Below are 22,573 nucleotides of genomic sequence, written 5' to 3' on the forward strand. Positions count from 1 at the left end.
ATTCTCTTCCTCCGGAATCCAGCTTGAGTTTGATGGATCTATTCTAAGTTAGCTCAGAGAACCAGCACGAACCACACTGTCAAAGAAGAGACCCATTCAGAGACAGCCAGACACTGTGCGAGGGCCACCCCAGGGCAGACGGCGTTAAACTGGAACCGAACCTCTGATAGCCATCGAGATGTTTCGGATTTTCGGTACTGTTCCCACATCCCGCTCTCCTTTGTTTATTTATCATCGTCATTGTTTTCTGGAGCGCCAAGAATTATGTCGGGGTCCAAATTGAGATTTCCTGATTAACTTATCGATTATCCATCCTTGCGGACGCTATCTCGATTACGTCGATCCCCGCACGTTCCATCATGCCTTCCAGGACGTCGGGAAGCTGACAAGACGGGGCTGGCGTGAGTGATAAGACGAGCCATCGTGCGTTGCAGCTCTTATCTCGCATGCTTTTCATATCGCAGCAATCGGAACAGCGCTCAGCCCTATATATATTTATCTCGCTGCAGGTCCCCTTGGATGTTCTAACTGCTCTGAGAAAACCCCGGTTAACCGTCAACGCTGCCGTGTCTGACCCCGGCTGGAGCCCCCAGAGTGCTTTGGCCCGGAGAAGGTCGAATATTAGTTATTATGATCGCCAGGAGAGACTGTAGATCGGCCCGATCCGATCAGGACCCCTATCGGTCAGAGCATACAGACTGCTGCAGAAACCTGATATTTAATCGAGGAAGAATTGGCTATGTTCTGAGCTGATGAAGTATACACTTATAGTTATATCACAATATGTCGTAAGACGAGGTTGATCACCTGCCGTTGACAGCCAAGACGGGAAGTGTTCGGTGCGATACAACCGAGTAGGTACACTAACTTTAAGATGCAGGTCTCAATACTGGTGACTGACCAAAAGACCATTGTTTCACTGTGAAGATATTATTATTATTTTATAATTTCAGGAGCCTTTCTCGCGTTTAAACATGTGACCTTGTTCCTCAACATATAGGGTTGGCAGCCGCCCGGGAAGGGGGATCGCCATACCCGACATATCATTATGCAGCAGGGTTCTAGAAGTGAACTTCGATGGCAACAGCGATGCACAGGAGAGACGCCATAAAATACGAAGTCTGTATTTGTTATCATCTCGTGTCTGACGCTGACGCTCTAGGTCGCATTCGACTGAGACTGGACCAGCGACGATGCTTACTGAGAGATGCTGTGTCACCAACCTGCAGGGGGGGGGGGAAGACGAAAAATTACCCACTGAAAGGAGAGCAGAGTTTCAGCTCAGCGACAAACACGCCTGAGGACAGTCAGACTTAATTGGGCTGTTGCAGCCGCCTCGGGTATGGTTGATGCGTGTCTGCTACCGAGCTGTCCTCATCTTGCTACGGAGTATTATTACAGGACGAGAGATTTTCATTCTGGCGCTGCACTCCATGCATAACTCGTCGTGTTGAACTTCCGAGTTCCGAATCCTTTTTTTGCTTTTCAGCATTATTTATGGGTGCGCTCTGGGCAGTGGTCCGCTTAGGGACGGGATTGGATATAGTACAGTGAGCGTGGTTATAATTGCCCCTTTCCAATACGCGAAGTCTTTGGGGGGCCCTCTCGAGTAGACGCCGTCGAGTATGGTCTGTCTGCACAGACCCATATTCAAATTAATTATAAGTGCGCTTCTTGGCTAAGTGAGAAACTGCCCCCGTACTAGAGTACCATAGACTAGATATGGCATATGTCGTATGACCGCCTTGCTTCACTCCAGACCGCAGTTCACGGAAAGAAGAAAAGATTATGGGACATGCTGCCACTACTAGCTGCCAGCTGGACAACGTTGACGACGGATGCGCCGGGAGTGCCAGAGGGAAGATGCCAGAAGCCTGCATTGTTCTATACTTAGTCTATCCCAGGCTGATTGATGCGCTCCCGTGACCTCGTAAGCCTCTCGACCACGGTCGGCTGGTAAAGAATTGGTAAAAGCCCGTTACTCTCGCGACAAAAAGGCACCGCACAGGGCACAATTTCGCCTCCTCCTTGAACTTTGGACCCGGATTAGAGAAGATTCTAAGTTAGCGTGCCGTGCCCAGATTGATTGACTAGTTCCTAGCCCCATGGACGCCTGGAGAAAATTCCCCCTCCCCGCTAAGCCGCAAGATCGGTTAGAGATGTCTTGCTGTTGCCCAGTCAGCGCCTGGCGTCCGAGCGGATGGCTCCCAAGCTGGAAAGCCAGACCCTTGGCTAAGTGAGGGAGCTAAAAGAGTCTAATGCACTAAACAAACCATGCGTCTGGATGAGCTGCTAAGCAAAAGCAATCCCTGCCTCCACTTGGACAAGAGTTACTGTGATGGTCGCCGGGGGAAACAATCGGATCCAGTCGACGGGTGCGTGAGAGAGAGATCCCGCCAACCCCCCCGTGACAGCATGGGACATGTGCTGCTTCGGCTTGTTAATGTTGTGATCAGGCAAAAGCAGAAACTTGTTGTCTTCTTTGTTCCTGCATGAAACATCACTTGTTGCATCTCTCATCACTCATTCACAAAAACACCAGGACGAGCCTGGGGTTTTCCTATGGACCTAAGCCCCCCCTAGTCGCTTGTTCCATTTCTACTTGACTACTAGTACTTGCGATCCATTCAGTCCACCGGATCGTCAGTGTCTGGGGCGGCCAGTAAGGAAGAGTCTCTGCTGGACCACTTTCTGGGCATTGCCTAGCTGTACGTCTGACGAGATCTCCATCACCTTTTCTGCAGCGCAAAGGGACGTTCTCCGGACTAAACAGTTTCCATAGTCGAAGGTGCAGGAAAAGTAGCAGACTTTCTGCGCTGATACGAACTCTCACCGTCGAGAATAGACGAATTCCTACTCCATACCGTGCCTATGTGGTGAAGACGACGTTGATTGTCTCGCCCTATATCTATTTTTGGTATTCCCACCTTGAGGGGTGGGATTCCAGTGACCTCGTGAGTGGAAATCCCGTGGCAGCATGCGCGTGGCTTCGTTCTGGAATGTGGGATACTGACATTCTCTTTGCTACTATTCTAGAGGCACCATGTCCCTACCACGGAGACCGTCGCACGCTTCGTCGAGGCCGGAGGAGCCTAATATCGGGTTCAGGGAGTCGTCGCGACGGCGTCGACGGGACATCGAAACAGGTGGATATACAGATGAACCTGCGACTCCAGGCCGGCATCGTCGTCACAGGTCTCACCACTCCCGGAGCCACAGCCTCAGAGACTCGGATGGCATGCCATCGCCGACAGACATCAATCGCAAACGCAGCTTGGTGCGACCGGAGCGGAATCGCATCGATCGCGACCATCCGAACTATTACTACCGTCAGCATGCGCAGAACATGGACACGTTCCCGTCCAGTACAGGGCACGACCCGATCTTTGAGGGAGATGGCGAGCCGGACACTGGCGACTCGGAAAGCGGAGAAATGAACGTTGTCGACACAGACAAGCTCTACGGTGCCCATGGCAATGTGAACAAGCCCATGGAACGCGTCCCAAGTCAGAAAAGGAGACGGCGAAAGCTGTCGCGCAAGGAAGCTGTTGACCTCGAAGAAAAACAATTGCAAAAGCAGCTTGACGAGCAACTACGTCCGCCCAGTCCCTGGAACGTGTATTGTTCGATTGTGACCTTCTGGGCTCCCGACTTCGTGCTCAAATGTTTCGGTATGCCCGCGAAAGCGCAACGGAGAGCCTGGCGTGAGAAGATGGGTCTCATCAGCGTTATTCTCCTGATTTGTACCTTCGTTGGATTCCTCACCTTCGGCTTCACAGCAGTGGTCTGCGCCGCTCCTCCCGTGCGTCTGAAGGTCAACCAGGTCGACAGCGGATACATGATTTTCCACGGCAGTGCCTATGATCTTTCGAAGTCTAAGCACCCTGCCGCGGCAGGGATCCCGGCCGGCTCCAACGTTCTGTATGATCTTCCTCACAAGTATGGTGGACAGGATGGAAGTTTCTTTTTCCAGAATGTCAACGGCGCTTGCAAAGATCTTATTACCCTTGCCCCAGGTTCGGACGTCCCTACCAACGACAACGGCGATTTGGCGTGGTACTTCCCATGCACTGCATTCAACCAGGATGGTTCCAGCAAGCCTAATCTGACCATACCCTACTACTTCGGCTATGCTTGTCATACTAGTGCAAACGCCCGAAATGCTTTCTACAACCTCAGGAGCGAGGGAGACGTCTATTTCACGTGGGATGATGTGAGGAATCAGAGCAGGAATCTGATGGTGTATTCCGGCTCTGTGGTCGATCTGGATTTGCTAGAATGGTTCAATCACAGCCAGGTCTCGTACCCAGCCCAATTCGACGATTTGCGGCAGAATCCAGACATCAAGGGCAAAGATATCACTTATGCTTTCCAGACGAAAGCAGATAGGAAGATCGGAAAATGCTTGACTGAGATCATCAGGGTCGGCTCCATTGATACAGAAACAGTCGGGTGCATCGCCTCAAAGGTCGTGCTTTATGTATCGTTGGCCTTCATTCTTGGTATCGTTGGTGCGAAGTTCGTTCTTGCATTGCTTTTCCAGTGGTTCGTATGTCGCCGTTATGCGGCAAGCCGGACAAGCATGGGCTCGGACTCGAAGAGGCGGAACCAGGAGATTGAGGATTGGTCGAATGATATCTACCGGCCAGGTCCTCGACTGGCGGACCCTACTATCCCTGACGGTTCGAATAAGCGCAAGAGCTTCTTGCCCACCACTTCTCGTTTCTCCAGCCCTTATGTGATGGGAGGTACAAGTAAACGACGACCGGCCCCGACTACCATGGCCAGTCAGAACTCGACATCACGGCTTATCCCTACCACCTCTCCCTCGATGTACAAGGCTGGCCACAACAGCAGTGGCGGTACACTCAGCGTAGATCCCATTTCCCACCAGAACAGTGCGTCTAGCTATACAGGACAAGATACGCGTTATTCCAGCGCCCCGGTGGAGTCCGACACAACCGGACCTGGGGGCTTCATTCATGGCGCCGTTGTTCCTCAGCCCCCGCCGGAATGGGAGCCATTTGGCTTCCCACTGGTCCATTCACTCTGCCTGGTCACTTGTTACTCGGAAGGTGAAGAGGGTTTGCGGACCACCCTGGACTCCATTGCCACGACAGACTACCCCAATAGCCACAAGACGATTCTCGTTATCTGTGATGGTATTATCAAGGGTAAAGGAGAGGAATTCTCGACACCGGACATCGTTCTTGGGATGATGTGTGATCATGCTGTTCTGCCGGAGGAAGTGCAGGCCCATTCTTACGTGGCTGTCGCTACTGGAGCAAAGAGGCACAACATGGCAAAGATCTACTCCGGGTTCTACGACTACGGCGCACATTCTGTCGTGCCGCCCGAAAAGCAGCAACGTGTACCCATGTTGGTCGTAGTGAAGTGCGGAACACCAGACGAAGCGGAGGCGGCCAAGCCAGGCAACCGAGGCAAGCGAGATAGTCAAATTATTCTGATGTCGTTCCTGCAGAAAGTCATGTTCGACGAGCGGATGACAGAATTGGAATACGAGATGTTCAACGGACTCTGGAATATCACCGGCATCTCCCCTGATTTCTACGAAGTCGTTCTGATGGTTGATGCCGATACGAAGGTCTTCCCGGACAGTCTGACGCACATGGTTTCCGCCATGGTTAAAGACCCCGAGATCATGGGTCTGTGTGGTGAGACGAAGATCGCGAACAAGACTGCAAGCTGGGTTTCCATGATTCAGGTGTTCGAATACTTCATCTCCCATCACCAGGCAAAGTCGTTCGAATCCTTCTTTGGCGGTGTCACGTGTTTGCCCGGATGTTTTTCGATGTACCGTATCAAATCCCCCAAGGGAGGTCAGAACTACTGGGTGCCTATCCTGGCGAACCCTGATGTGGTCGAGCACTACTCGGAGAACGTGGTGGATACGCTCCACAAGAAGAACCTGCTGCTTTTGGGTGAGGATCGGTATCTGTCTACGTTGATGCTGAAGACCTTCCCCAAGCGGAAGCAAGTCTTCGTGCCCCAAGCCGTGTGCAAGACCGTTGTGCCGGACGAGTTCAAGGTGCTTCTCTCTCAGCGGCGTCGGTGGATCAACAGTACGGTGCACAACCTGATGGAGCTTGTCCTGGTTCGTGATCTCTGTGGTACATTCTGCTTCAGTATGCAGTTTGTTGTCTTCATCGAGCTGGTCGGCACGGTTGTTTTGCCGGCAGCCATCAGTTTCACATTTTACGTTGTGATCAAGTCTATTGTCTCGAAACCTGTGCAAACCATCCCTCTCGTCCTGCTCGCCCTTATCCTAGGTCTCCCCGGTGTTCTGATCGTGGTGACCGCGCACCGCCTCTCATACCTGTTGTGGATGCTGATCTACCTGATCTCGCTCCCGGTTTGGAATTTCATCCTACCCACGTACGCTTACTGGAAGTTCGATGACTTCAGCTGGGGAGACACGCGTAAGACGGCGGGGGAGAAGACCAAGAAAGCCGGACTGGAGTATGAGGGAGAGTTCGACAGCACGAAGATCACCATGAAGAGGTGGCGCGACTTCGAAAAAGGTAAGGACATCACTCTGCCCCTAGGCTCTGTAGAAGAAAGCGATGGACTGACGGATCTCCTGCAGAGCGTCGCCTCAAGGCTGCGGGATGGCCCCAGCCCGGTGCTGCGGTGGGCGGGTATCCCCCGCATCCCAGCATGTATGAATCATACGGGGACTACCGCTGATGCCTTCCTTCTCCTTCTATCTTATCATCTCTTTTTCCCCTGCAGCGCTGGTCTGCTCATTTGTGTTATATCGGTAATACCAGTCCCTTTTTCTTTTTAATGGCATTTCGGGTGGGATAGATCTCCGACGGGCATCTTTTTCATCAGGGAATACTGCTTTGACAACGCATGTCGATGGCGTTTGTATAGTGTTCCATGTATGTATGCACATGTACATCGGTTGACATATCGTCTTTTCGGTCCCCTTGCTGGGGGCCCTGCTTGCTTTGTTTCAAAAAGGAAGGCAGGAATGGCTATGCTGCTATCCCTGTTCTATTCTTGTATGCAGCGTGTTTTGCTTCTGTTTCTCCAGCGATTCCGGGGCCTCTGGGCGGGAAACTGACCGGGTGATTTCCCGGGACAGGGTAGTCTTCCCCCACAGGGTAGCCATAGCAGTCATGATGTAGCATACGACCACCTATCAATATTAAATATGAACAGATGTATACGACCAGTCAGTCATCTTGCTCGATAACCTTCATTCTGCCTGAATTATTGTATGTTTCGGCGCTGTCATCTTGTCCCGTTTCTCTTTGCCCCTATTTCCCCACGCGGGATTGGTGAGTCCCGCCCGGATGCGCGTAGGAGCGGTTCGGGGTCCCGGCATGAGCTGTCATATCGGGCTATTATTCTCCAGTCTTGGACGCTGCGCATTCGTTGGCGGCGCAGCCTCCTAGGTAGTGACCTGGATGAGAGATAGGGCCAGGCATTTGACAGTTCTTCTGTGATGGAAGGAGGACAACAATAATAACAATATGCTCTCTGGCGACGGATATTCTGGCTGGAGGAAGTGCGTACTGGCCATTGAGCCCATTGTCCCGGGTTGTGGCTGAGGAGACTACCATAGAGTGGGTAGGAAACCATCGACGCAATCGACTTGCGTCTGCCCGAGGTAGCTGCAACATCGTTCGCACTATTATTTTCAACGGTAGATTGTAGTCTAGAAAGTGTTCGACCGTTAGTGAAGGTGCCTGAGTGGATGCTCCGGACCCAGAAACTGTCGAGCACGAGGCGGGCACATAACGGTCATCTGCTCGTGGTGCCAACTCTCTCTCTGTGGCTCGGGCCTTTTTTTCTCTCTCTTGGTCTCGCGACCTGTCCGAACGGCGGGTTATTATTACTACTACTACTACTACTTCTATCACCAACCACTAACTTATCGTCATTAAATCGCTATCAGTAATACAGGGGTCAGAGTGGCTTCTCGCACTTCCTTTCTCTCGTTGCGTTCTGTTTCCTAGTGACGCAGGTGTCGAGTTCTAGGGCGGTCGGATCGCTCCGACAGGACACAGCGCTTTCAGTTAGTCGGGCTCACAAGTTACAACCGTCAGTCGCTGCCATCTCCGGCCGTCTCTGCGACTACCTTCTCGATTACCATTATTCGAGTTCTCTGTTCGAATAGACGGGCCAGAGAAACATCCAAAGGACCGAAGACAACCCCTCAGGGTCGTGCTGTCGCACAGGCGGCTGCAGTCGAATCTTCTGCTGCGGGTGAGTGGCGTCCCCGAATTGTCCCTAACCCAGTCGTGGCATCGAATTCGACCACACCTCGGATTCTGATCCCCTTGACCCCGCATGTCTGTCCTCCTGGTATGTCTGGGAGATAACCGCATTGATTTTCTCCCGGAAACTATTACCGTCAGATAAAAAAGAAAGAGGAGAAGAAAAATACAGAAAGAAAAGGGAAAGGAAAGGGCTTCTTTGTGGTTTAATCCCGGAAGATTTGCGGCTGAATCTGTACTCCCGGACCGGGGTAAGAATGTAAGGTTTGTATGGCTACGGACATACATACATACATACATCCTGCCAGCAGCACATGTCATGCGCAGGGGTTGGAGGGTCAGCACCAGGGGGATTGATACGATAATGCCTGTCTTGATTAACAACACGTCCGATTCGACTCAGCTAACGTGGTATCTTAGCGTCCCCTGCACTGGACTTTGGCGCTGCGTTAAATCTCGTGACGCAGCCGACTCAAACAGTCTCTGTTATCACTATATTGCCTTCCAGCTGCAATATAGTTGCGATCTCCATGACTGTAGTGTCTGTCACCCCTGACCTGACCCGAACGCTTGGAGATCTGTGACGTCCTTGTACCGTGACCGGCGTAAAACGGGTTTCTTACCACCGGAGACAGAACCCCGCAACGTACCCTCGCTTCCTTGGATATAGACGTCAAAGTACCGCACGAAGTCTCTTTTCTTTTTTTGCTGTTGAGCTGATGACTACTTCTGTGCCATTCTGTCATGTATCTCTGTAGATTATTCATGATACAGGTCGGTTTCTTCTGCTCCTGATAGACGATCTTGGACTTCAAGTCTGACTCGTCCCAGGATCTTTGTGTTCGGATCGTGTGACGGGTGAGGAGATGGAGGTCCCTGGTTACTTCTTTGCAGCCTCCGAGTCGAGTGCTTCCAACGGCAGTTCGACCGTTGTCGCGCCAATGTTAGACGTCAACAATCCTCACGGTCTCACGGAATCTTTCCACTTTGAGAGTGTCGGCAGCCTGCCTTTGGAGGAGGATACAGCTCCCTTCGCATCACGGCCAGACGAGATTCCTGATTTAGACATGCCGGAGTTTGAGTTCGAGCAGTTCGACGGCACGATGGAGTTTCCCCGCGCGGAATATGCGAACATGGACGTTGTTCTCCAGTATCCGGTTTACCGCAACATGTCTACTATTCCGGAGGACAGCGATGACGGGGATGCGGGTGATCTCTTTCAAGGCTATGACGATCCGACTGCCGAGAGACAACGGTCGTCTAGTATGTCATCCCTCGAGCACGATGAGGACCCTGATAACATGAGGGTGTTCTATCTGGGAGAGAACAACATAAGGGCGCGCATTCCGACGTACGTTTCGTCAGAGCCCGTCTCCGACGTAGATCTCGAGGATTTCTATCGAGATCCAAATTATGTGCCCGTATCGACAGAGACTGTGGCACCAGCTGTTGAGTTTGAACATATCCCTGAGGAGGAAATTACCGACGCGGAGTTTGAAACTCACATGGCCGATCCCTCTATCCATCGAACAAGTATGATGCAGCTCCTTTCCGTAGTATGTGCAAACTGATGCTGATAAGTTCCACCTTTAGCCTATGAACGGAACCTCACGGTGGACCAATTCATCAGACAATGGCTCTGCCAGTCTACTATTGCACCCTTCAGGGACTTTCTGCCTCACCAGGCACCGAAGCCCTCTGTGGAGGCTGCCAATGTCCTGGATTGGGAGCGACCAGAGAGGGTCACACGGCCTGCCGGCTACGCGCATCAATTTTACGATATTCAGCAAATTCCCTGGCGGCAGAAACTGCGGGTGAGCAGGTCGGCTGCTCGAGCCCTGCGTGATACGTGGTACACTTCCTACCACAATTTAGAATATTCACCGCAAGGGGTAAGTCTCTATCTAAGTCCTGTCTCGATCGACCACAAGCTTCGATTCTGATTTCACGTTCAGCTGGAGAAGATTCTGCCCCGGGAGGAGTTTTATTTCCGAGAAAAGGCCATGTACACTAAAAAGAAGCCATCGATTGAACATTTCCAGCTGCGGAATCTGATGTCGGTCATGTCTCACAATACCGTCCAATTTTCCTACCAGTCGAAAGTTTACGCATGGACGCCAGCATATGATGACGTAAACTGTCTCATCGATCTGTCGAAGCCGTCGGTGGAGACTGGTCTGCAGGGTCCAGTCAAGATCTCAACCATGAAGTGGAAACATGGGATATCGGTTGCAGGCGGTTTCTGCGGGGAATACGCCATGCGCGCCGACGGTGCGGAAGGCAATGGTGCAGTTGGCATGCTGACCGCGGACCCCAACGGCATCACAAACCATATCGATATAGTCCGGCATCGTTCGAATCGGACCCCTGTGGTAGTCTTTGCCTCGAACGACAAACATATACGTACCTTCGATTGCCAACAGGGACGGTTTATCAGTGACCACACTCTGTCGCGACCCATCAATTGCACCGATACTTCCAGCGATGGCCGTCTCCGCGTTGTCATCGGTGACTCTCCTGAGGCTTGGGTCATCGAGGCCGAGTCGGGTCTCCCACTGCGGCCTCTTCGAGGTCATAAGGACTTTGGCTTCGCCTGCGCGTGGTCCCCGGATATGTTACACATTGCTACTAGTAACCAAGATAAAACCGTCAAGATCTGGGACGTGCGGATGTGGCGTCTTTTGGAAACGATCGACTCGGATGTTGCAGGGTATCGATCCCTGCGTTTCTCTCCGGTGGGCGGTGGTCCTCGCACGCTCCTCATGAGTGAGCCTGCAGATCGCGTCGTCCTTGTCAATGCCCAGACGTACCAGACACGCCAGGTGCACGACTTCTTCGGGGAGATCGCCGGAGCGGACTACAGTCCTGACGGTGGTTCAATCTGGGTTGCCAACGCGGACGAGCGCTTTGGCGGCTTTATGGAATTCGAGCGCCACCAATGGGGTCAGCCATATGGATTGTCTTTCACCGCGCGCGATGAGATCGAAGCCCGCGGCGAGGAGTACCGCCCCGATCTGCCTCATGAATGGGCGCTGGAAGCTGATCTGGAGGAAGACGACCGATGCCTTCTCAGCCGTCGGGAGCGGCAGTTGAGGTATCTCCGTAGCCTCGATGACGAAGAACACGATGATCTCTTGCTGTAGCGTCATATGAAGTCGGCAACGCACTTCTCTTTCACCGGGCATTTTGCTATCTCGTCTTGGACATAATGATTTGATGTTTTCCCCTTTTGATGTTTGTCTGTTGGGATTCTAGATACCACCGGTACGGGAGTTGGCATATAGGGCATTATTCCTTGCATCGGATATTGGGTCATACTACTACTATGTACATGTTACGATGGGGCGGCTCTCTGTATTGATTTGACTGTGTGTTGTGTGTGTCATGCTGTGCCGACCCGGCAAACTGTAGGGACGCACTCTATCACTTCTTTCTTTTTCTTCCTTGGCCTGATCTCCGCTGAGGTCATTGGCATTATTATTGGCATCTTCTTGGCTTCTGTAGATACAGCCACACTTGACAGTGCCGGCAACGGAGAAAACCTGGCCCCATCCGTTCATTCTCTCATAAGTTGATACATGATAGCGTGTGATAGGGTCATCGGGGATCGTCTTGTCTGCGATCTTAGCCGCCTCAGCCATAGTCCGGTGTCTGGGCATCGTGGCTGAAGCGCATCTAACTGGACATGGCGATGTTTCGTCGACGCGTCCGCCTTGTTGCTGCCCCGCATGGCTGGACTATTAACTGGACTATTAATTACCCCACCGACAGCAGCAACATCAGCTCCGTCATCGTCCCTCCCCCGCTTGTTGTAAATATTTATTTGTATTTCTCCATCCATTCTTCCTGAACTTCTCCAAGAAACAAGACGTTCTCTTTCTAGCAGCAGCCATGTCCTACAACGACTACAACGACCGCTCCGAGTACGGCCGTGGCGGCGGCAACGGTGGCTATGGCCGCGACGAGTACTCGGACAACCGCCGTGATGATGGCTACGGCAACCGTGGAGGTGACTATGACGGTGGCCGTCAGGAATACGGTGGTGGCCGTCAAGAATATGGTGGTGGTCGTCAGGAATATGGTGGTGGTCGTCAGGAATATGGTGGTGGTGACCGTTCCGAAGGCCGCTACAACGACACTCGCTACGATGATACCCCTCAGAACCGCTACTCCTCCCACAACGATGACTACAGCGGAGCTGTGTCGCACGCCCAAAGACACGATGACGACAGCGATCAGAACTCGTCGTTCTTCTCCCAGGCTGCCTCCTTCCTGAGCCAGAACAAGGACCGCTTCTCCTCGAACACCGACATCGACGAGGAGCAGGCCGTCAAGGCCCACAAGTCATTGTACGGCGGCGGCGGTGACAGTGACCAGCAGCACAGCTCCCAGTCCGTGGGAGCCGGTGCCGCCATAGAGGCCCTGAAGAAGTTCACCCAGGGAAGCAGTGGTGGCGGTGACGACAAGAGTCAATTGATTGGTTTGGCCATGGCGCAGGCCAGCAAGCTCTGGGACCAGCAGGGCGGTAATGCTGTATGTATCCTTCCTTCCTTCCTTGCTTTTTCTGCGAAATTCCCGTATACATACTTCACGTTTTACTAAACTAACTACCCAACTCTACAGTCCGGCGACAAGCAATCCGCCATCAACTCCGCTGCTGAGATGGCTCTGAAGATGTACTTGAAGAATCAGGGTGGCTCTGGACTCGGTGGCACCGGTGGTCCCAGCGGTCTGTTGAGTCTTGCCAGCAAGTTCCTGTGAATGTCATACCATGAGACTTCTCTCCCTATTCCTAATTGATGGTCTCGAAAAGGGATGGATACGTGATGAAAGCACAAATGAATGAAAAGAAGAGGCCCCTTCTACCTCTTATGAGGTTGTGATGATCTTCGAAGAGAGAGAGAAATAAAAAATGATGAATAGAAGAATCACATACATATCTTCTCAGACACTCGGACTCGTAGTGCGACTAGCTGCATCAACCATCAACGGTAGTTATGCCCGTCTGCCTCGACGAGAGTTGGTCAGTTGGGTCTATTCAAGTCAGCGTAATTGCTGAGATCCACGCGAAGCCGATTCTTCATGTTAAACGGCGAAGAAGACAATTTCTACACGAAGGTATATATGTAGCCGAGGTTATACCAGACAATATAACAGTAGAACAGTCTTGCTTTCTGTCTGGTAGTTCTCGACGTGCTGCCAAATAAGTAGCAGAATATCCATTTGGAGGACAGACTATCACGAAGGGGGGGAAAAGATACTCACAGGCTACGTGTACGAATTATGATGAAGTCGTCTCGACTACTCTAAAGAAGCTGCGAGTCCGTATGTCTGGCGGTTATCGACAACTACGAGGAAAACTTGACTTTCTACAGAGGAAAGGAAAACTAAGATCCAGAGACTATTGGATATTTTTCATTTCTTTCAATATTTGTGCAAATAAACAGTATGCAATTACATGCTCGTCTAATTACATGACGTTTGTCCCGAGATGACAGGAGATCCGCTCGACTCTCAGGAGAACCGGCAGGCGGCTCATGGTCACATTCGCCAGCTAGAAGAAGGCCTAAAAGCCCGCCTCTACCAGCCTCTTACGTCGTCAAAGGGACGGTAATTCGCTCGAAGGTCGGCATAGGCCAGACTAGAAACCATATTATGACATGGGGGACGTGGAAAGAAGTTCTCCACTTGGGATCCCTCCTATGCCGCTGCTTCTGTAGTTTTATTCAAAAGCCAGTAAGATGATTGCTGAAACAGTTCTGACGACATTGGGCTAACTGCGAAAGTGGCCTTATAAACTCGAGATCATGTAGGGCGCTTGAACTTCTTGACGAGTCCCTAGCAAGATTTTCGTTCTGTGTAACGCGACCTCAAGGAAGGTTGTGATATCCCATGCTCCCGCGGAACCCCTGTGAGGATAGGAGTGTCTTCGGTCGAGTATCATCTGTTCCTAGGACGAGGTACGATGCACGACTGTTTGCTCATGTATATGATCTTAGAGATTCACCGGTAGCACCGGTACCGCTGTCAACATTGCTGGCTTTCTTTCTTTTGAGATCCTCTAGTAGCACGAGTATTCGGGTAGAAGCTAACTATTGGTAAGGGTTAGTAACGACTAGTATGTCTTTAGAATATCAATACTTACTGAGAGCAGCTATGGTTGATTTTGTTGCATGCCTTGTGCTTTTTTCTGACCTCGCAGAGGTCCTGCATTATATCAATCAGGGTGTCTGGGCCTAGATAATAAATTGCGAGACCAGTAGAAGTAAGCTTCTTGCCAAAGACTGAGTGGAACAAAAAAGCCATGAAATCTAGGTTTCTTCCTCAAGAATTGCCGGACCCCCACGCAAGCCTCCAACCAGGTACGTCACATCCATACGAGCGTTGGCGATAGTCGTCACTGTTCTCTGTCCACTCACCCCCGATGTTCCAGGGAGAGCGGAATAATCCCACTGTCCACACCTTGCCTGAAGAACCTTTTTTTTTTTTGCATGTCTCTTCGATGTGGCTGAATGTAGAAGAACGAGGAAAACGGTATATCTGTTTTGACTCCATCCGGCGCCGGCAATACGAGATAGCACCAGTATTTTTTCCCTTTGGAAGAAGGATTGTGAGCATCCAAGATAGATATGAAAAAGCAGAAAGATGCTGGCATGCACACCGACCTGGGGAAGGCACCCAGCGGTAAATTCAACATGTTTATTTGGCTTCATCAAAACTCGAGTTTTGGGGAACTGACTTCAACTTTTAGTTTCAGGTACGGCAGCATAAACAGTTCTGTGCAGTTGTACTCAACAGACGGCATTTCGTCCTGACGACGCTGATAGCGAGCCCCCACCTCAAACCAGCCCACAGCAGACACGGCTGGAGAAGCCGTCAAAATAATTGGCCAGCGGAGGATCTATTAGAAGAACTCGTCCATGGCGCTGGGACATCATTTCCTAGCGTCATAGTATACCGCGAGGTTCCAGAAGTCTAAGTACTGATTCTCACAAGCTAAAATAAGATTAAAGGCCAACGAGATATCCTGTTAAGCCATGAAGCTGGCGGTATTCAACCATATAGCATTCCAATTGCGCTTTAGCTGATAGCTTTTTACCCTCGTCGTTTTTATATTCTTGCCGTTTGCATTCAACAAACAAATGAGTCGAAAGTTGGCCGAACAAAAGCTTTTCGATGATCAAATTTGACCGTATACCATTTCCAATGCTTTCGTCAATTCGCGACTCTCGCTCAATCGCAAATTCATTGGGGGCCGAAACGATGGCACAGATCTTGAGTCCACAAATGATCGAAATGGTCCTCAAGAGTATCGTCCTTAACATTATTTAGGCAATATTCCCCGAAGTGTTAGCCATAGGTGGCTCCGCTCACTGGCATCGTCATCTTCATCGTCATCTTCTTCAGAGTACTCCTCTTGCAAAGAGGGAAAACAAGGATCTTGTGCTGGTTTCGCACTGGAAAGAACACTAGGAAGTCTTTCCAAGTGTTGCAACACATCATGATGCAAGATCGATCTTGTCTTATGTTCAACATCAGAAAGATACCAGCGGTCCAAAAGCTCGCGCTCAAGACGAATTACACGACAACTACTACAAGTGCTGTAGCCATCGTATGATTGGCCCTGAACACTTCTTCGTGCAAAGCATGCTCCCGGCAGGGACCTGAGGCAATCCATATAATATATCCGGCGGTATTCGACAGAAGGAAATAAACGAACTCCATCTCTGGAAAATATAGGAGGAGCTTTCCTTCATTACTCCTATTAACACCAATATAAGTCATCTACCAGGATATGGAGAAATCAACATATAAAGAGTAAAATGTTATGACAATGTACGATAATTTAGCAGATTGACTGTCATCAGTCTTGGCTCGAAGACATGGTGAGAGCTCGTGTGGCGGAGACGGATTGTGATCGAGTGACAGATGGCGGATAAGTTGCAGGCCAGGAAGGCGCAATCTCAGATGCAGGCGCTGGACCATGAATCCACGATACTGGTCTTCCATTACCAAACGAATTTGGGGCGGATGTAGCGCTTGAATGCGGAAGATGATGACTGATCCCTGGTTGTAGAAGTTTGCTGAACATTCTCCTGATTTTTTCTCGGGACCAGGTCTCCCTCCGCGTCTTTCTCCCACCCCTCACCAATCCGCGTCTAGTAAGTAACTGTGGTAAAGATAACCCAAAGTACAGCGTTATCAATTCGAATTATCATGTAGTTCGGGCGGGCTCCCCTCGCCAGTCCAACGTTCATCGTGTTGATGAGAACTTTTGGCAACTAATCGAGACGATGAAGAAAATTATGGTCTAATCACATAAATATGCACACAGACGACAAATGGCATCTCCAGCTTCTGTCCTGGAGAGAACCAGCGGAATGTGGCCTAATAACCAAAGTATAGCTGTACCAAGGCAAATGAGAATTCAAGAACAGGGGGGATATCATCGGAAGGCCATTCTGCCTTTTCACTTTTCACAAAGCACAGTCGAGCCGGGCGCTTGTGAGGTCCTCGAATGATTACTCGGTTGGAAATTGGTTCAGAGTGACCGTTGAAGTGGTATCGCCGATAAGTAACTGTGCCCTCGGAGAAGGGGATTCTTTACGAGAGGCATCGCCGGATAAGACATTTGTCCCATATTTTCGCGATATGATGCCCGACGGCACCGCCGACGAGCTCATTATCTTGCCAGACAAACTTGTGAATGGCCTTGTGTGTGAGGCAAAAAACCGATGTCGGATCATGGTCATCTGACGTGAAGGGGGTGAAGTCGGACAGATGTTCTGGAAGACAGACATGCCCGGCACTCGGCATTCAGAAAGCTTCGTTCATATTGGACGTCTCGAATTGGAAATTTCGCCTTCGATCTTCACGCGTTTCAGGGCTCGAGACACTGATGATCCGTACAAGGAACAAAAATTGTCAAGTCTCGTGGGGAAATCACCCAAAACAACGATGAAAAGCATTGGCACACAGGCACAATTTGATACGAAACTCGGGACGCATTCGTACCCAATGGTACCTCTTTCTTGTTTGAAGTTTCCACAGTCGAAAGTGGGCTGTCCTAAACGAAGCCCACAGCAACTGCTGAATGATGACAAGGAGTATCCGTCCAAAATTACCCCGAGCAAGAGAGATTTTCTCCAGGACGTCGTATTGCTGGAGTTCCTCTGTTATATAACGAGCAAGTATCCTACTCGCTTCGAGAACAGGGCCGCATCTCAAGCAGAGATGATTAAAATCTTGAACCTCTGGCTAGGCCCATATAGCTCGTCCGATTGAGTAACTTAATGGTCTCCGAGTTTTTTCCTCATTGGCTATATAGATAAAAAAGTTAGTTAAGGTTTCCCACGAGAAAGACTAGCGATAAAGAAGAACATACACACGATGCATTTTCAACTCATACATCTTCATTCTTTTCCCGTATTTTATTCTCTTCCCAGTGAACGAGAACTAGCTCTTTGCCAATAAAAGGAAAGAATATGGATACAAATGAAAAGGAAGTCCCAATATGGGGAACTGTCGGTAGGTTTCGGGAAACGTAAGGATTCAATCTGCTCTGTGTCAGGACATCCAGGAGTCCCTCGTGCATCATCAGTGACTATAGGAAATATATGATATCTGATGAGCATCTATGATAGTCATGATAGAAATTCGGGTATTTGGAAAACATAATAAGATTAGTGCCTGGGAATGAAACCCAGAAAGGCCCAATTTCATCGCGCATGGCTATCGTCAAAAGTCATAGTTGATAAGTGACGACTCTCGTATAACAGATAAGGTTGCGCATATAAAGATCATCGAAAGGGACACCAAATCAGCCTGAGAATCAGGTTGAACAGGGCAGATCAGGGATACCATCACAAGTAGCGTCCTACGATTTGCGCCAAGGGTCATCCTCCCACGACTCGATTCGCGTCACAACGATGGCACGATGCTTTTCCAAATCGGCGTGAGCCCGACGCATAGCATCCAGAGGCAGACTCGAGAGCATGGGCGGGAAGTATGAGACGTCTCCATCGTACGCAGCGCGGGGACGATCTTCAATGTTTATGGAACGAGAAGCGCGTTCGGTCTCCAACGTCTTCTTGTTGCCAGAGTATTAATATAACAGAAACAACAACCATGATGTGAATGGATTGCAGGATAAAGTAAACGGCCAGACTGAAGCTGCAGAGGAGCTTTACAAGTATTGCCAGAATGGCCGACGCAATATTGCAGACGCATTTGGAATCGAATATATGCTATGATAAGACGTATATGTATATATCTCAAATCTCAGACAATGTGAGATGCAAAAATGATGGATAAAATTGAGAGATAACGTTCTATTTGACGTGAAAATGGAAGCAGTCTACATATTTCCTGTTCGCACTGTCCAAAGTATGACGATCTAGCTTGAAATTCTGACTTGGATGGAACATCCGATGTGCTGTTCTGTACTATATTTGATTCAAACTGTAGATATAAAATCTCAAAATGTGGACTTCGGGAAGAAGAAAGTAGTTGGATGGGAGATGAAATGGAACAGTCGCAGGTGGAAATTGACGCCTATTTATGCTCCTATGGGAGCGGGGAAACTGCTATATATAGGTGAATCCAGATGAGGGGTAACTTCAATTCCTCAGCAGCGTTCAAGGTTCAATAGCATTCCCTGGCATCTTTATCCGTCGGTGAGTTCCATCAATGCCATGTCCGGTGCTTTGGTCCTAGGTGAATGCAGCAGAAGTCGAAGGGACTTGACGTCCTGAAGCAAACAAGGCAAATGTCAGTGGCTGAGCTTGTATGTGTGCATGATGCATGATGTTACATCATGACTAGGACTAGGAAGACTTATCATACCTTGTATATAAGTATGAAGAAGATTTTATATGATAACTTGCATAACGCTATGACGACCCACTCAAGGCAAACATAGGAAGAGATGGCAGCCCTGCCCAAGGACATGTGTCAGTATATAACAGGTATGGGTTGTTTTAGAGACACACGGAAAGGGACTTACATGGAGTAAGAACATCTGTGTCGGTCCTTTCCATTTATGACTTCGATAAAGCATGACATCCGAGAAAGAATGCACAAACGACTGACATGACTTCGGCGAGACACCAGGATTCTGTCTGATTCGAACACCTCTCTTGGCTGATCTCTGTCCATCCGAATTGGCGTCGAGCATGATATCGTCTTCATCGGTCTGCCCAAACATCCAATTGCACTGGCCATATTCAGATAGGCCAAGGTTGCATCGTTGTCGTTGGATCAGTTGTCAGCCGAAACATCCACTGAAAACATTTCTGAGCAGCAAGGCTAAAGGCCTAATATTCATATGGGAGATTCCACAGAAGTCACACATGGCCCAACATGGGAAGACAGGTTAGGTTAACAATAAGTGGGCATAACTAGGTATCTAGTAATAGAAAAGACATTGAAGTGGGAGATCTCGGAGAATGGAGGTGAACCCAGAATCGAACGAAAGTTCCCATGAAGAAGGGCATTGATATTTGGGAATATGTGAAGCAGGTACCGGACCAGACTGAGAGGAAGACGACATGGTTCGAAAGCACCGTCGGAAAGCCCACTCGCGCGAGTTGGTAGGCCATTTTGATGTTTGATGTATGGAAAGAAGAATGCAAACATCACAACTTGATAAGGCGGCATACTATCAATCGATAAACAATCAAAGGTGCTGGCCTCGGTCTCTCGGCTCCTGTTCGCATCTGCAACAATGCTGAGGGAGGAGAGCCATGCAGACTTTCCTCCATCATACCATTCCCCTGTAGAACAAGACGATAAAGTGTTTTATGTGATTTGCTTTAACAACGATGCACATTGGCAAGGAAGAGAGGAATAATTATGGGCTGATGATCTTCATAATATCAGACGCACGAGCCCAAGTTCTGGAAACAAAAGCCATCAATCCCGGCCGGTAAGTGAGCGGCCAATATCAATTACCCTGTGTAGGTAAACCATGGGCATCCACAATCAGATTGATTATAGAAAAGCGACAGTATAATCTCTCACATTATACTTAACCGACGTTTTCACCATAATTGAACATGATGTTTGGTTTCCCCGGCCTTAGCCATGAAGGCGTCACTTTGACCGTCGAAATATGCCGTGGTATATATCACCGTATAAAGAAATAAGATCTCAGTATCGAACTTGCGACCCGTTTGGAAATAAGTTATGTATGCAACCTTAAGTATTCCAGACGAGCTTGCTTAACTCATCAACAAACGAAACTGTATTTCACAACCGACGATGATCTGTGAGGGCGCTATCGTGAGTCACAATATCTTAATGAAAATGTAGCAATGAAGACTCGAAAAAGTGAAACATATAGCAATGCGTCAATCCAAGGGGCCATGTCGTTGGCAATCTGGCTATCCTGAAGGCCCCGGTCGCCTTTTCCTGGTTTCTTGGGCCATGAGGTATAAAAGCCACGGCAATCGAGGACTTTTTGAGCGGCGCTTCGATCACTCTGTTTATATCCGACCCCCATGCCTATAAACGTTAAACTAAACGATTATAAATGTGACGTTAAGTGATGCCAGCTTCGATATCGTTATTGCTGAAAACCCGAATCACAAACATGCAAGGTGATCAGAAATAACAGTCTAGATCTCCCTATATCTGTAATCTCTGAAGATCTGATGGCAATAGGATAAATATCTATAAGAGACAAGGAAGACAGCAAGCATCCGTTGGTGGATGCAGGACGAGCCAGGCACAACAACAGGCACCATCTGTCGATGAAGCACACATTGCATTTCTCTTCTTTTTCGAAGACCATCGAATTTTTATTCGACACTTCTTTTTTGGGCAATGCCAGTTATACACAATAAATAAAATGGAGGGGAAAGGCGAGGATTCGTTGAGCCCAGGCCACAGCCATCGTTCGACAGGCGAGACCTTTTTCTCCTCTTCGAAGGCGAATGTCTCTTCTTCCTGTTTGATATTGACAGCATTCCAGTTTATACACAATGGTAAATAAAGTGGATGGGAGCTTCTTCTATCTCCGATGCAGAAACGTAGCTCGTAAGAAGATGGACACCACCCACCCAGTCAACGACATCAAGGACCACCTGAAAAGCAGTTTGGTACCGTCATGTGGGAAGGGGCTATGGGGAGCCACCCGAAGCAGTTTCGGTGGAGGTGATGGTGAACGGATCGCTTCTGGATGCCAAAGAAAGAAAACAGTGATGGCTCCACGATATCCAGATGGAAAATTTCCAATATCTTCGTCAGTATTGAAGAAATAGGCCAGAGCAGCCATTTTTGGCCATCTGCGCCGATTTTGGGCAAGATAGCGCTCTCTGTTTCAAGTTCTGAATACATAGGTGATCTGTTCTTGTTTCTTCCCCACGGGCGATGGCTGTATCTGTGTGCTGAAAGGAACGACCCCGTCTCTTATTGTTGAGAGCCGCCATCCCGAGCTGCGAATGAAAGAGATACACTCGCACATCATGAAGACTCTGAGAATCAGTGTTCGATTTCAAAATCACGATGGACCCTGGTCTTGCTCTGATGCCTTCCCGAGACCTTGTCCGAAGCTTCTCTTCGATCTTGTTACCGCATGAACTTCCCCCGGAGCAAAGAGTTACCAGGAAGGTATTTTAGTGTACACTCTTCCATTTCGATGGGAAGTAGTCTCCCTTGTCCTGGCATGACTGGAAGCTGTGAGAACAGCTGGAACAGCCCGGGTGCGTATATAATAGATATTATCTCAAATGATAATCATAAAAAGGCTTCACTTCCTGACTGGAAGTTGCGCGGGCAACGTCCCTCTGAAAGGGGATCGAAAAAGGAAGAAAACGTTGTGTCCCTTGATATTGAAGAAAGAAGCATCCGTTGGTGGATGCAGGAGGAGCCATTATTCGTCTAGTCCCCGTTCTAGAAGACCCAGGAACTTCTGCAGCGCGAATACTCGGCCACGAGCACTGTGATGGCACCGTGGAGAGGATGTCATGTAGTGATGACCGTTGACTATTGCGTGATGTTTGGATACTGTCTGTCGCTCCACTTCATCTGTCTAGAAAATGGGAGCATATTGATATGCAAGAGCCATGGAGATAAAGTTCCGTGACGAACAGTCTGAACTGTATGAAGAGGAGAAGTTTCCTAAATCAGGAGTTTGGCCTCCAGTTACTTTTCTGGAAACTTCTGACTCCCCTCTTCTCCCATAGTAAAGCAGAGGCGAAATCCCACGCCCATGTGGGCCCATAGTTCACCAAAAGGGGGTATATTGTACCCAAAGCTTCGAGTTCAATGTATTCAGAATAAGTAATTATTTAATGACTGGAAGTATATATAGGATTATAGAA

The 22,573-nt window shown here is 49.4% G+C and overlaps 4 protein-coding genes across 4 annotated transcripts; 3 read left to right on the forward strand and 1 right to left on the reverse strand.

Annotated features, from left to right (window-relative positions):
• Positions 1 to 3,043: 3,043 nt before the first annotated feature.
• C8Q69DRAFT_503486 (chitin synthase F) lies at positions 3,044 to 6,708 on the forward strand (the record flags this gene model as incomplete). Its single annotated transcript, XM_028632497.1, has 2 exons — positions 3,044 to 6,542; positions 6,608 to 6,708. 2 exons carry the CDS (start codon positions 3,044 to 3,046, stop codon positions 6,706 to 6,708), a joined length of 3,600 nt encoding a protein of 1,199 aa, XP_028489625.1.
• Positions 6,709 to 7,829: 1,121 nt separating this feature from the next.
• C8Q69DRAFT_43790 (hypothetical protein) lies at positions 7,830 to 8,842 on the reverse strand. Its single transcript, XM_028628583.1, has one exon. It carries the CDS (start codon positions 8,568 to 8,570, stop codon positions 8,049 to 8,051), a length of 522 nt encoding a protein of 173 aa, XP_028489626.1. The 5' UTR covers positions 8,571 to 8,842; the 3' UTR covers positions 7,830 to 8,048.
• C8Q69DRAFT_43808 (WD40-repeat-containing domain protein) lies at positions 8,817 to 11,482 on the forward strand. The gene is made up of 3 exons (XM_028628584.1): positions 8,817 to 9,782; positions 9,843 to 10,141; positions 10,205 to 11,482. The coding sequence occupies exons 1-3, from the start codon at positions 9,116 to 9,118 to the stop codon at positions 11,390 to 11,392; spliced, it is 2,154 nt and encodes a 717-aa protein (XP_028489627.1). The 5' UTR covers positions 8,817 to 9,115; the 3' UTR covers positions 11,393 to 11,482.
• Positions 11,483 to 12,024: 542 nt separating this feature from the next.
• Positions 12,025 to 13,128, forward strand: C8Q69DRAFT_43753 (hypothetical protein). Its single transcript, XM_028628579.1, has 2 exons — positions 12,025 to 12,782; positions 12,873 to 13,128. Exons 1-2 carry the CDS (start codon positions 12,141 to 12,143, stop codon positions 13,008 to 13,010), a joined length of 780 nt encoding a protein of 259 aa, XP_028489628.1. The 5' UTR covers positions 12,025 to 12,140; the 3' UTR covers positions 13,011 to 13,128.
• Positions 13,129 to 22,573: the final 9,445 nt, after the last annotated feature.

This window comes from Paecilomyces variotii (genome assembly GCF_004022145.1).
Source record: "Paecilomyces variotii strain CBS 101075 chromosome Unknown C8Q69scaffold_1, whole genome shotgun sequence".
Taxonomy (NCBI): Eukaryota; Fungi; Ascomycota; class Eurotiomycetes; order Eurotiales; family Thermoascaceae; genus Paecilomyces; species Paecilomyces variotii.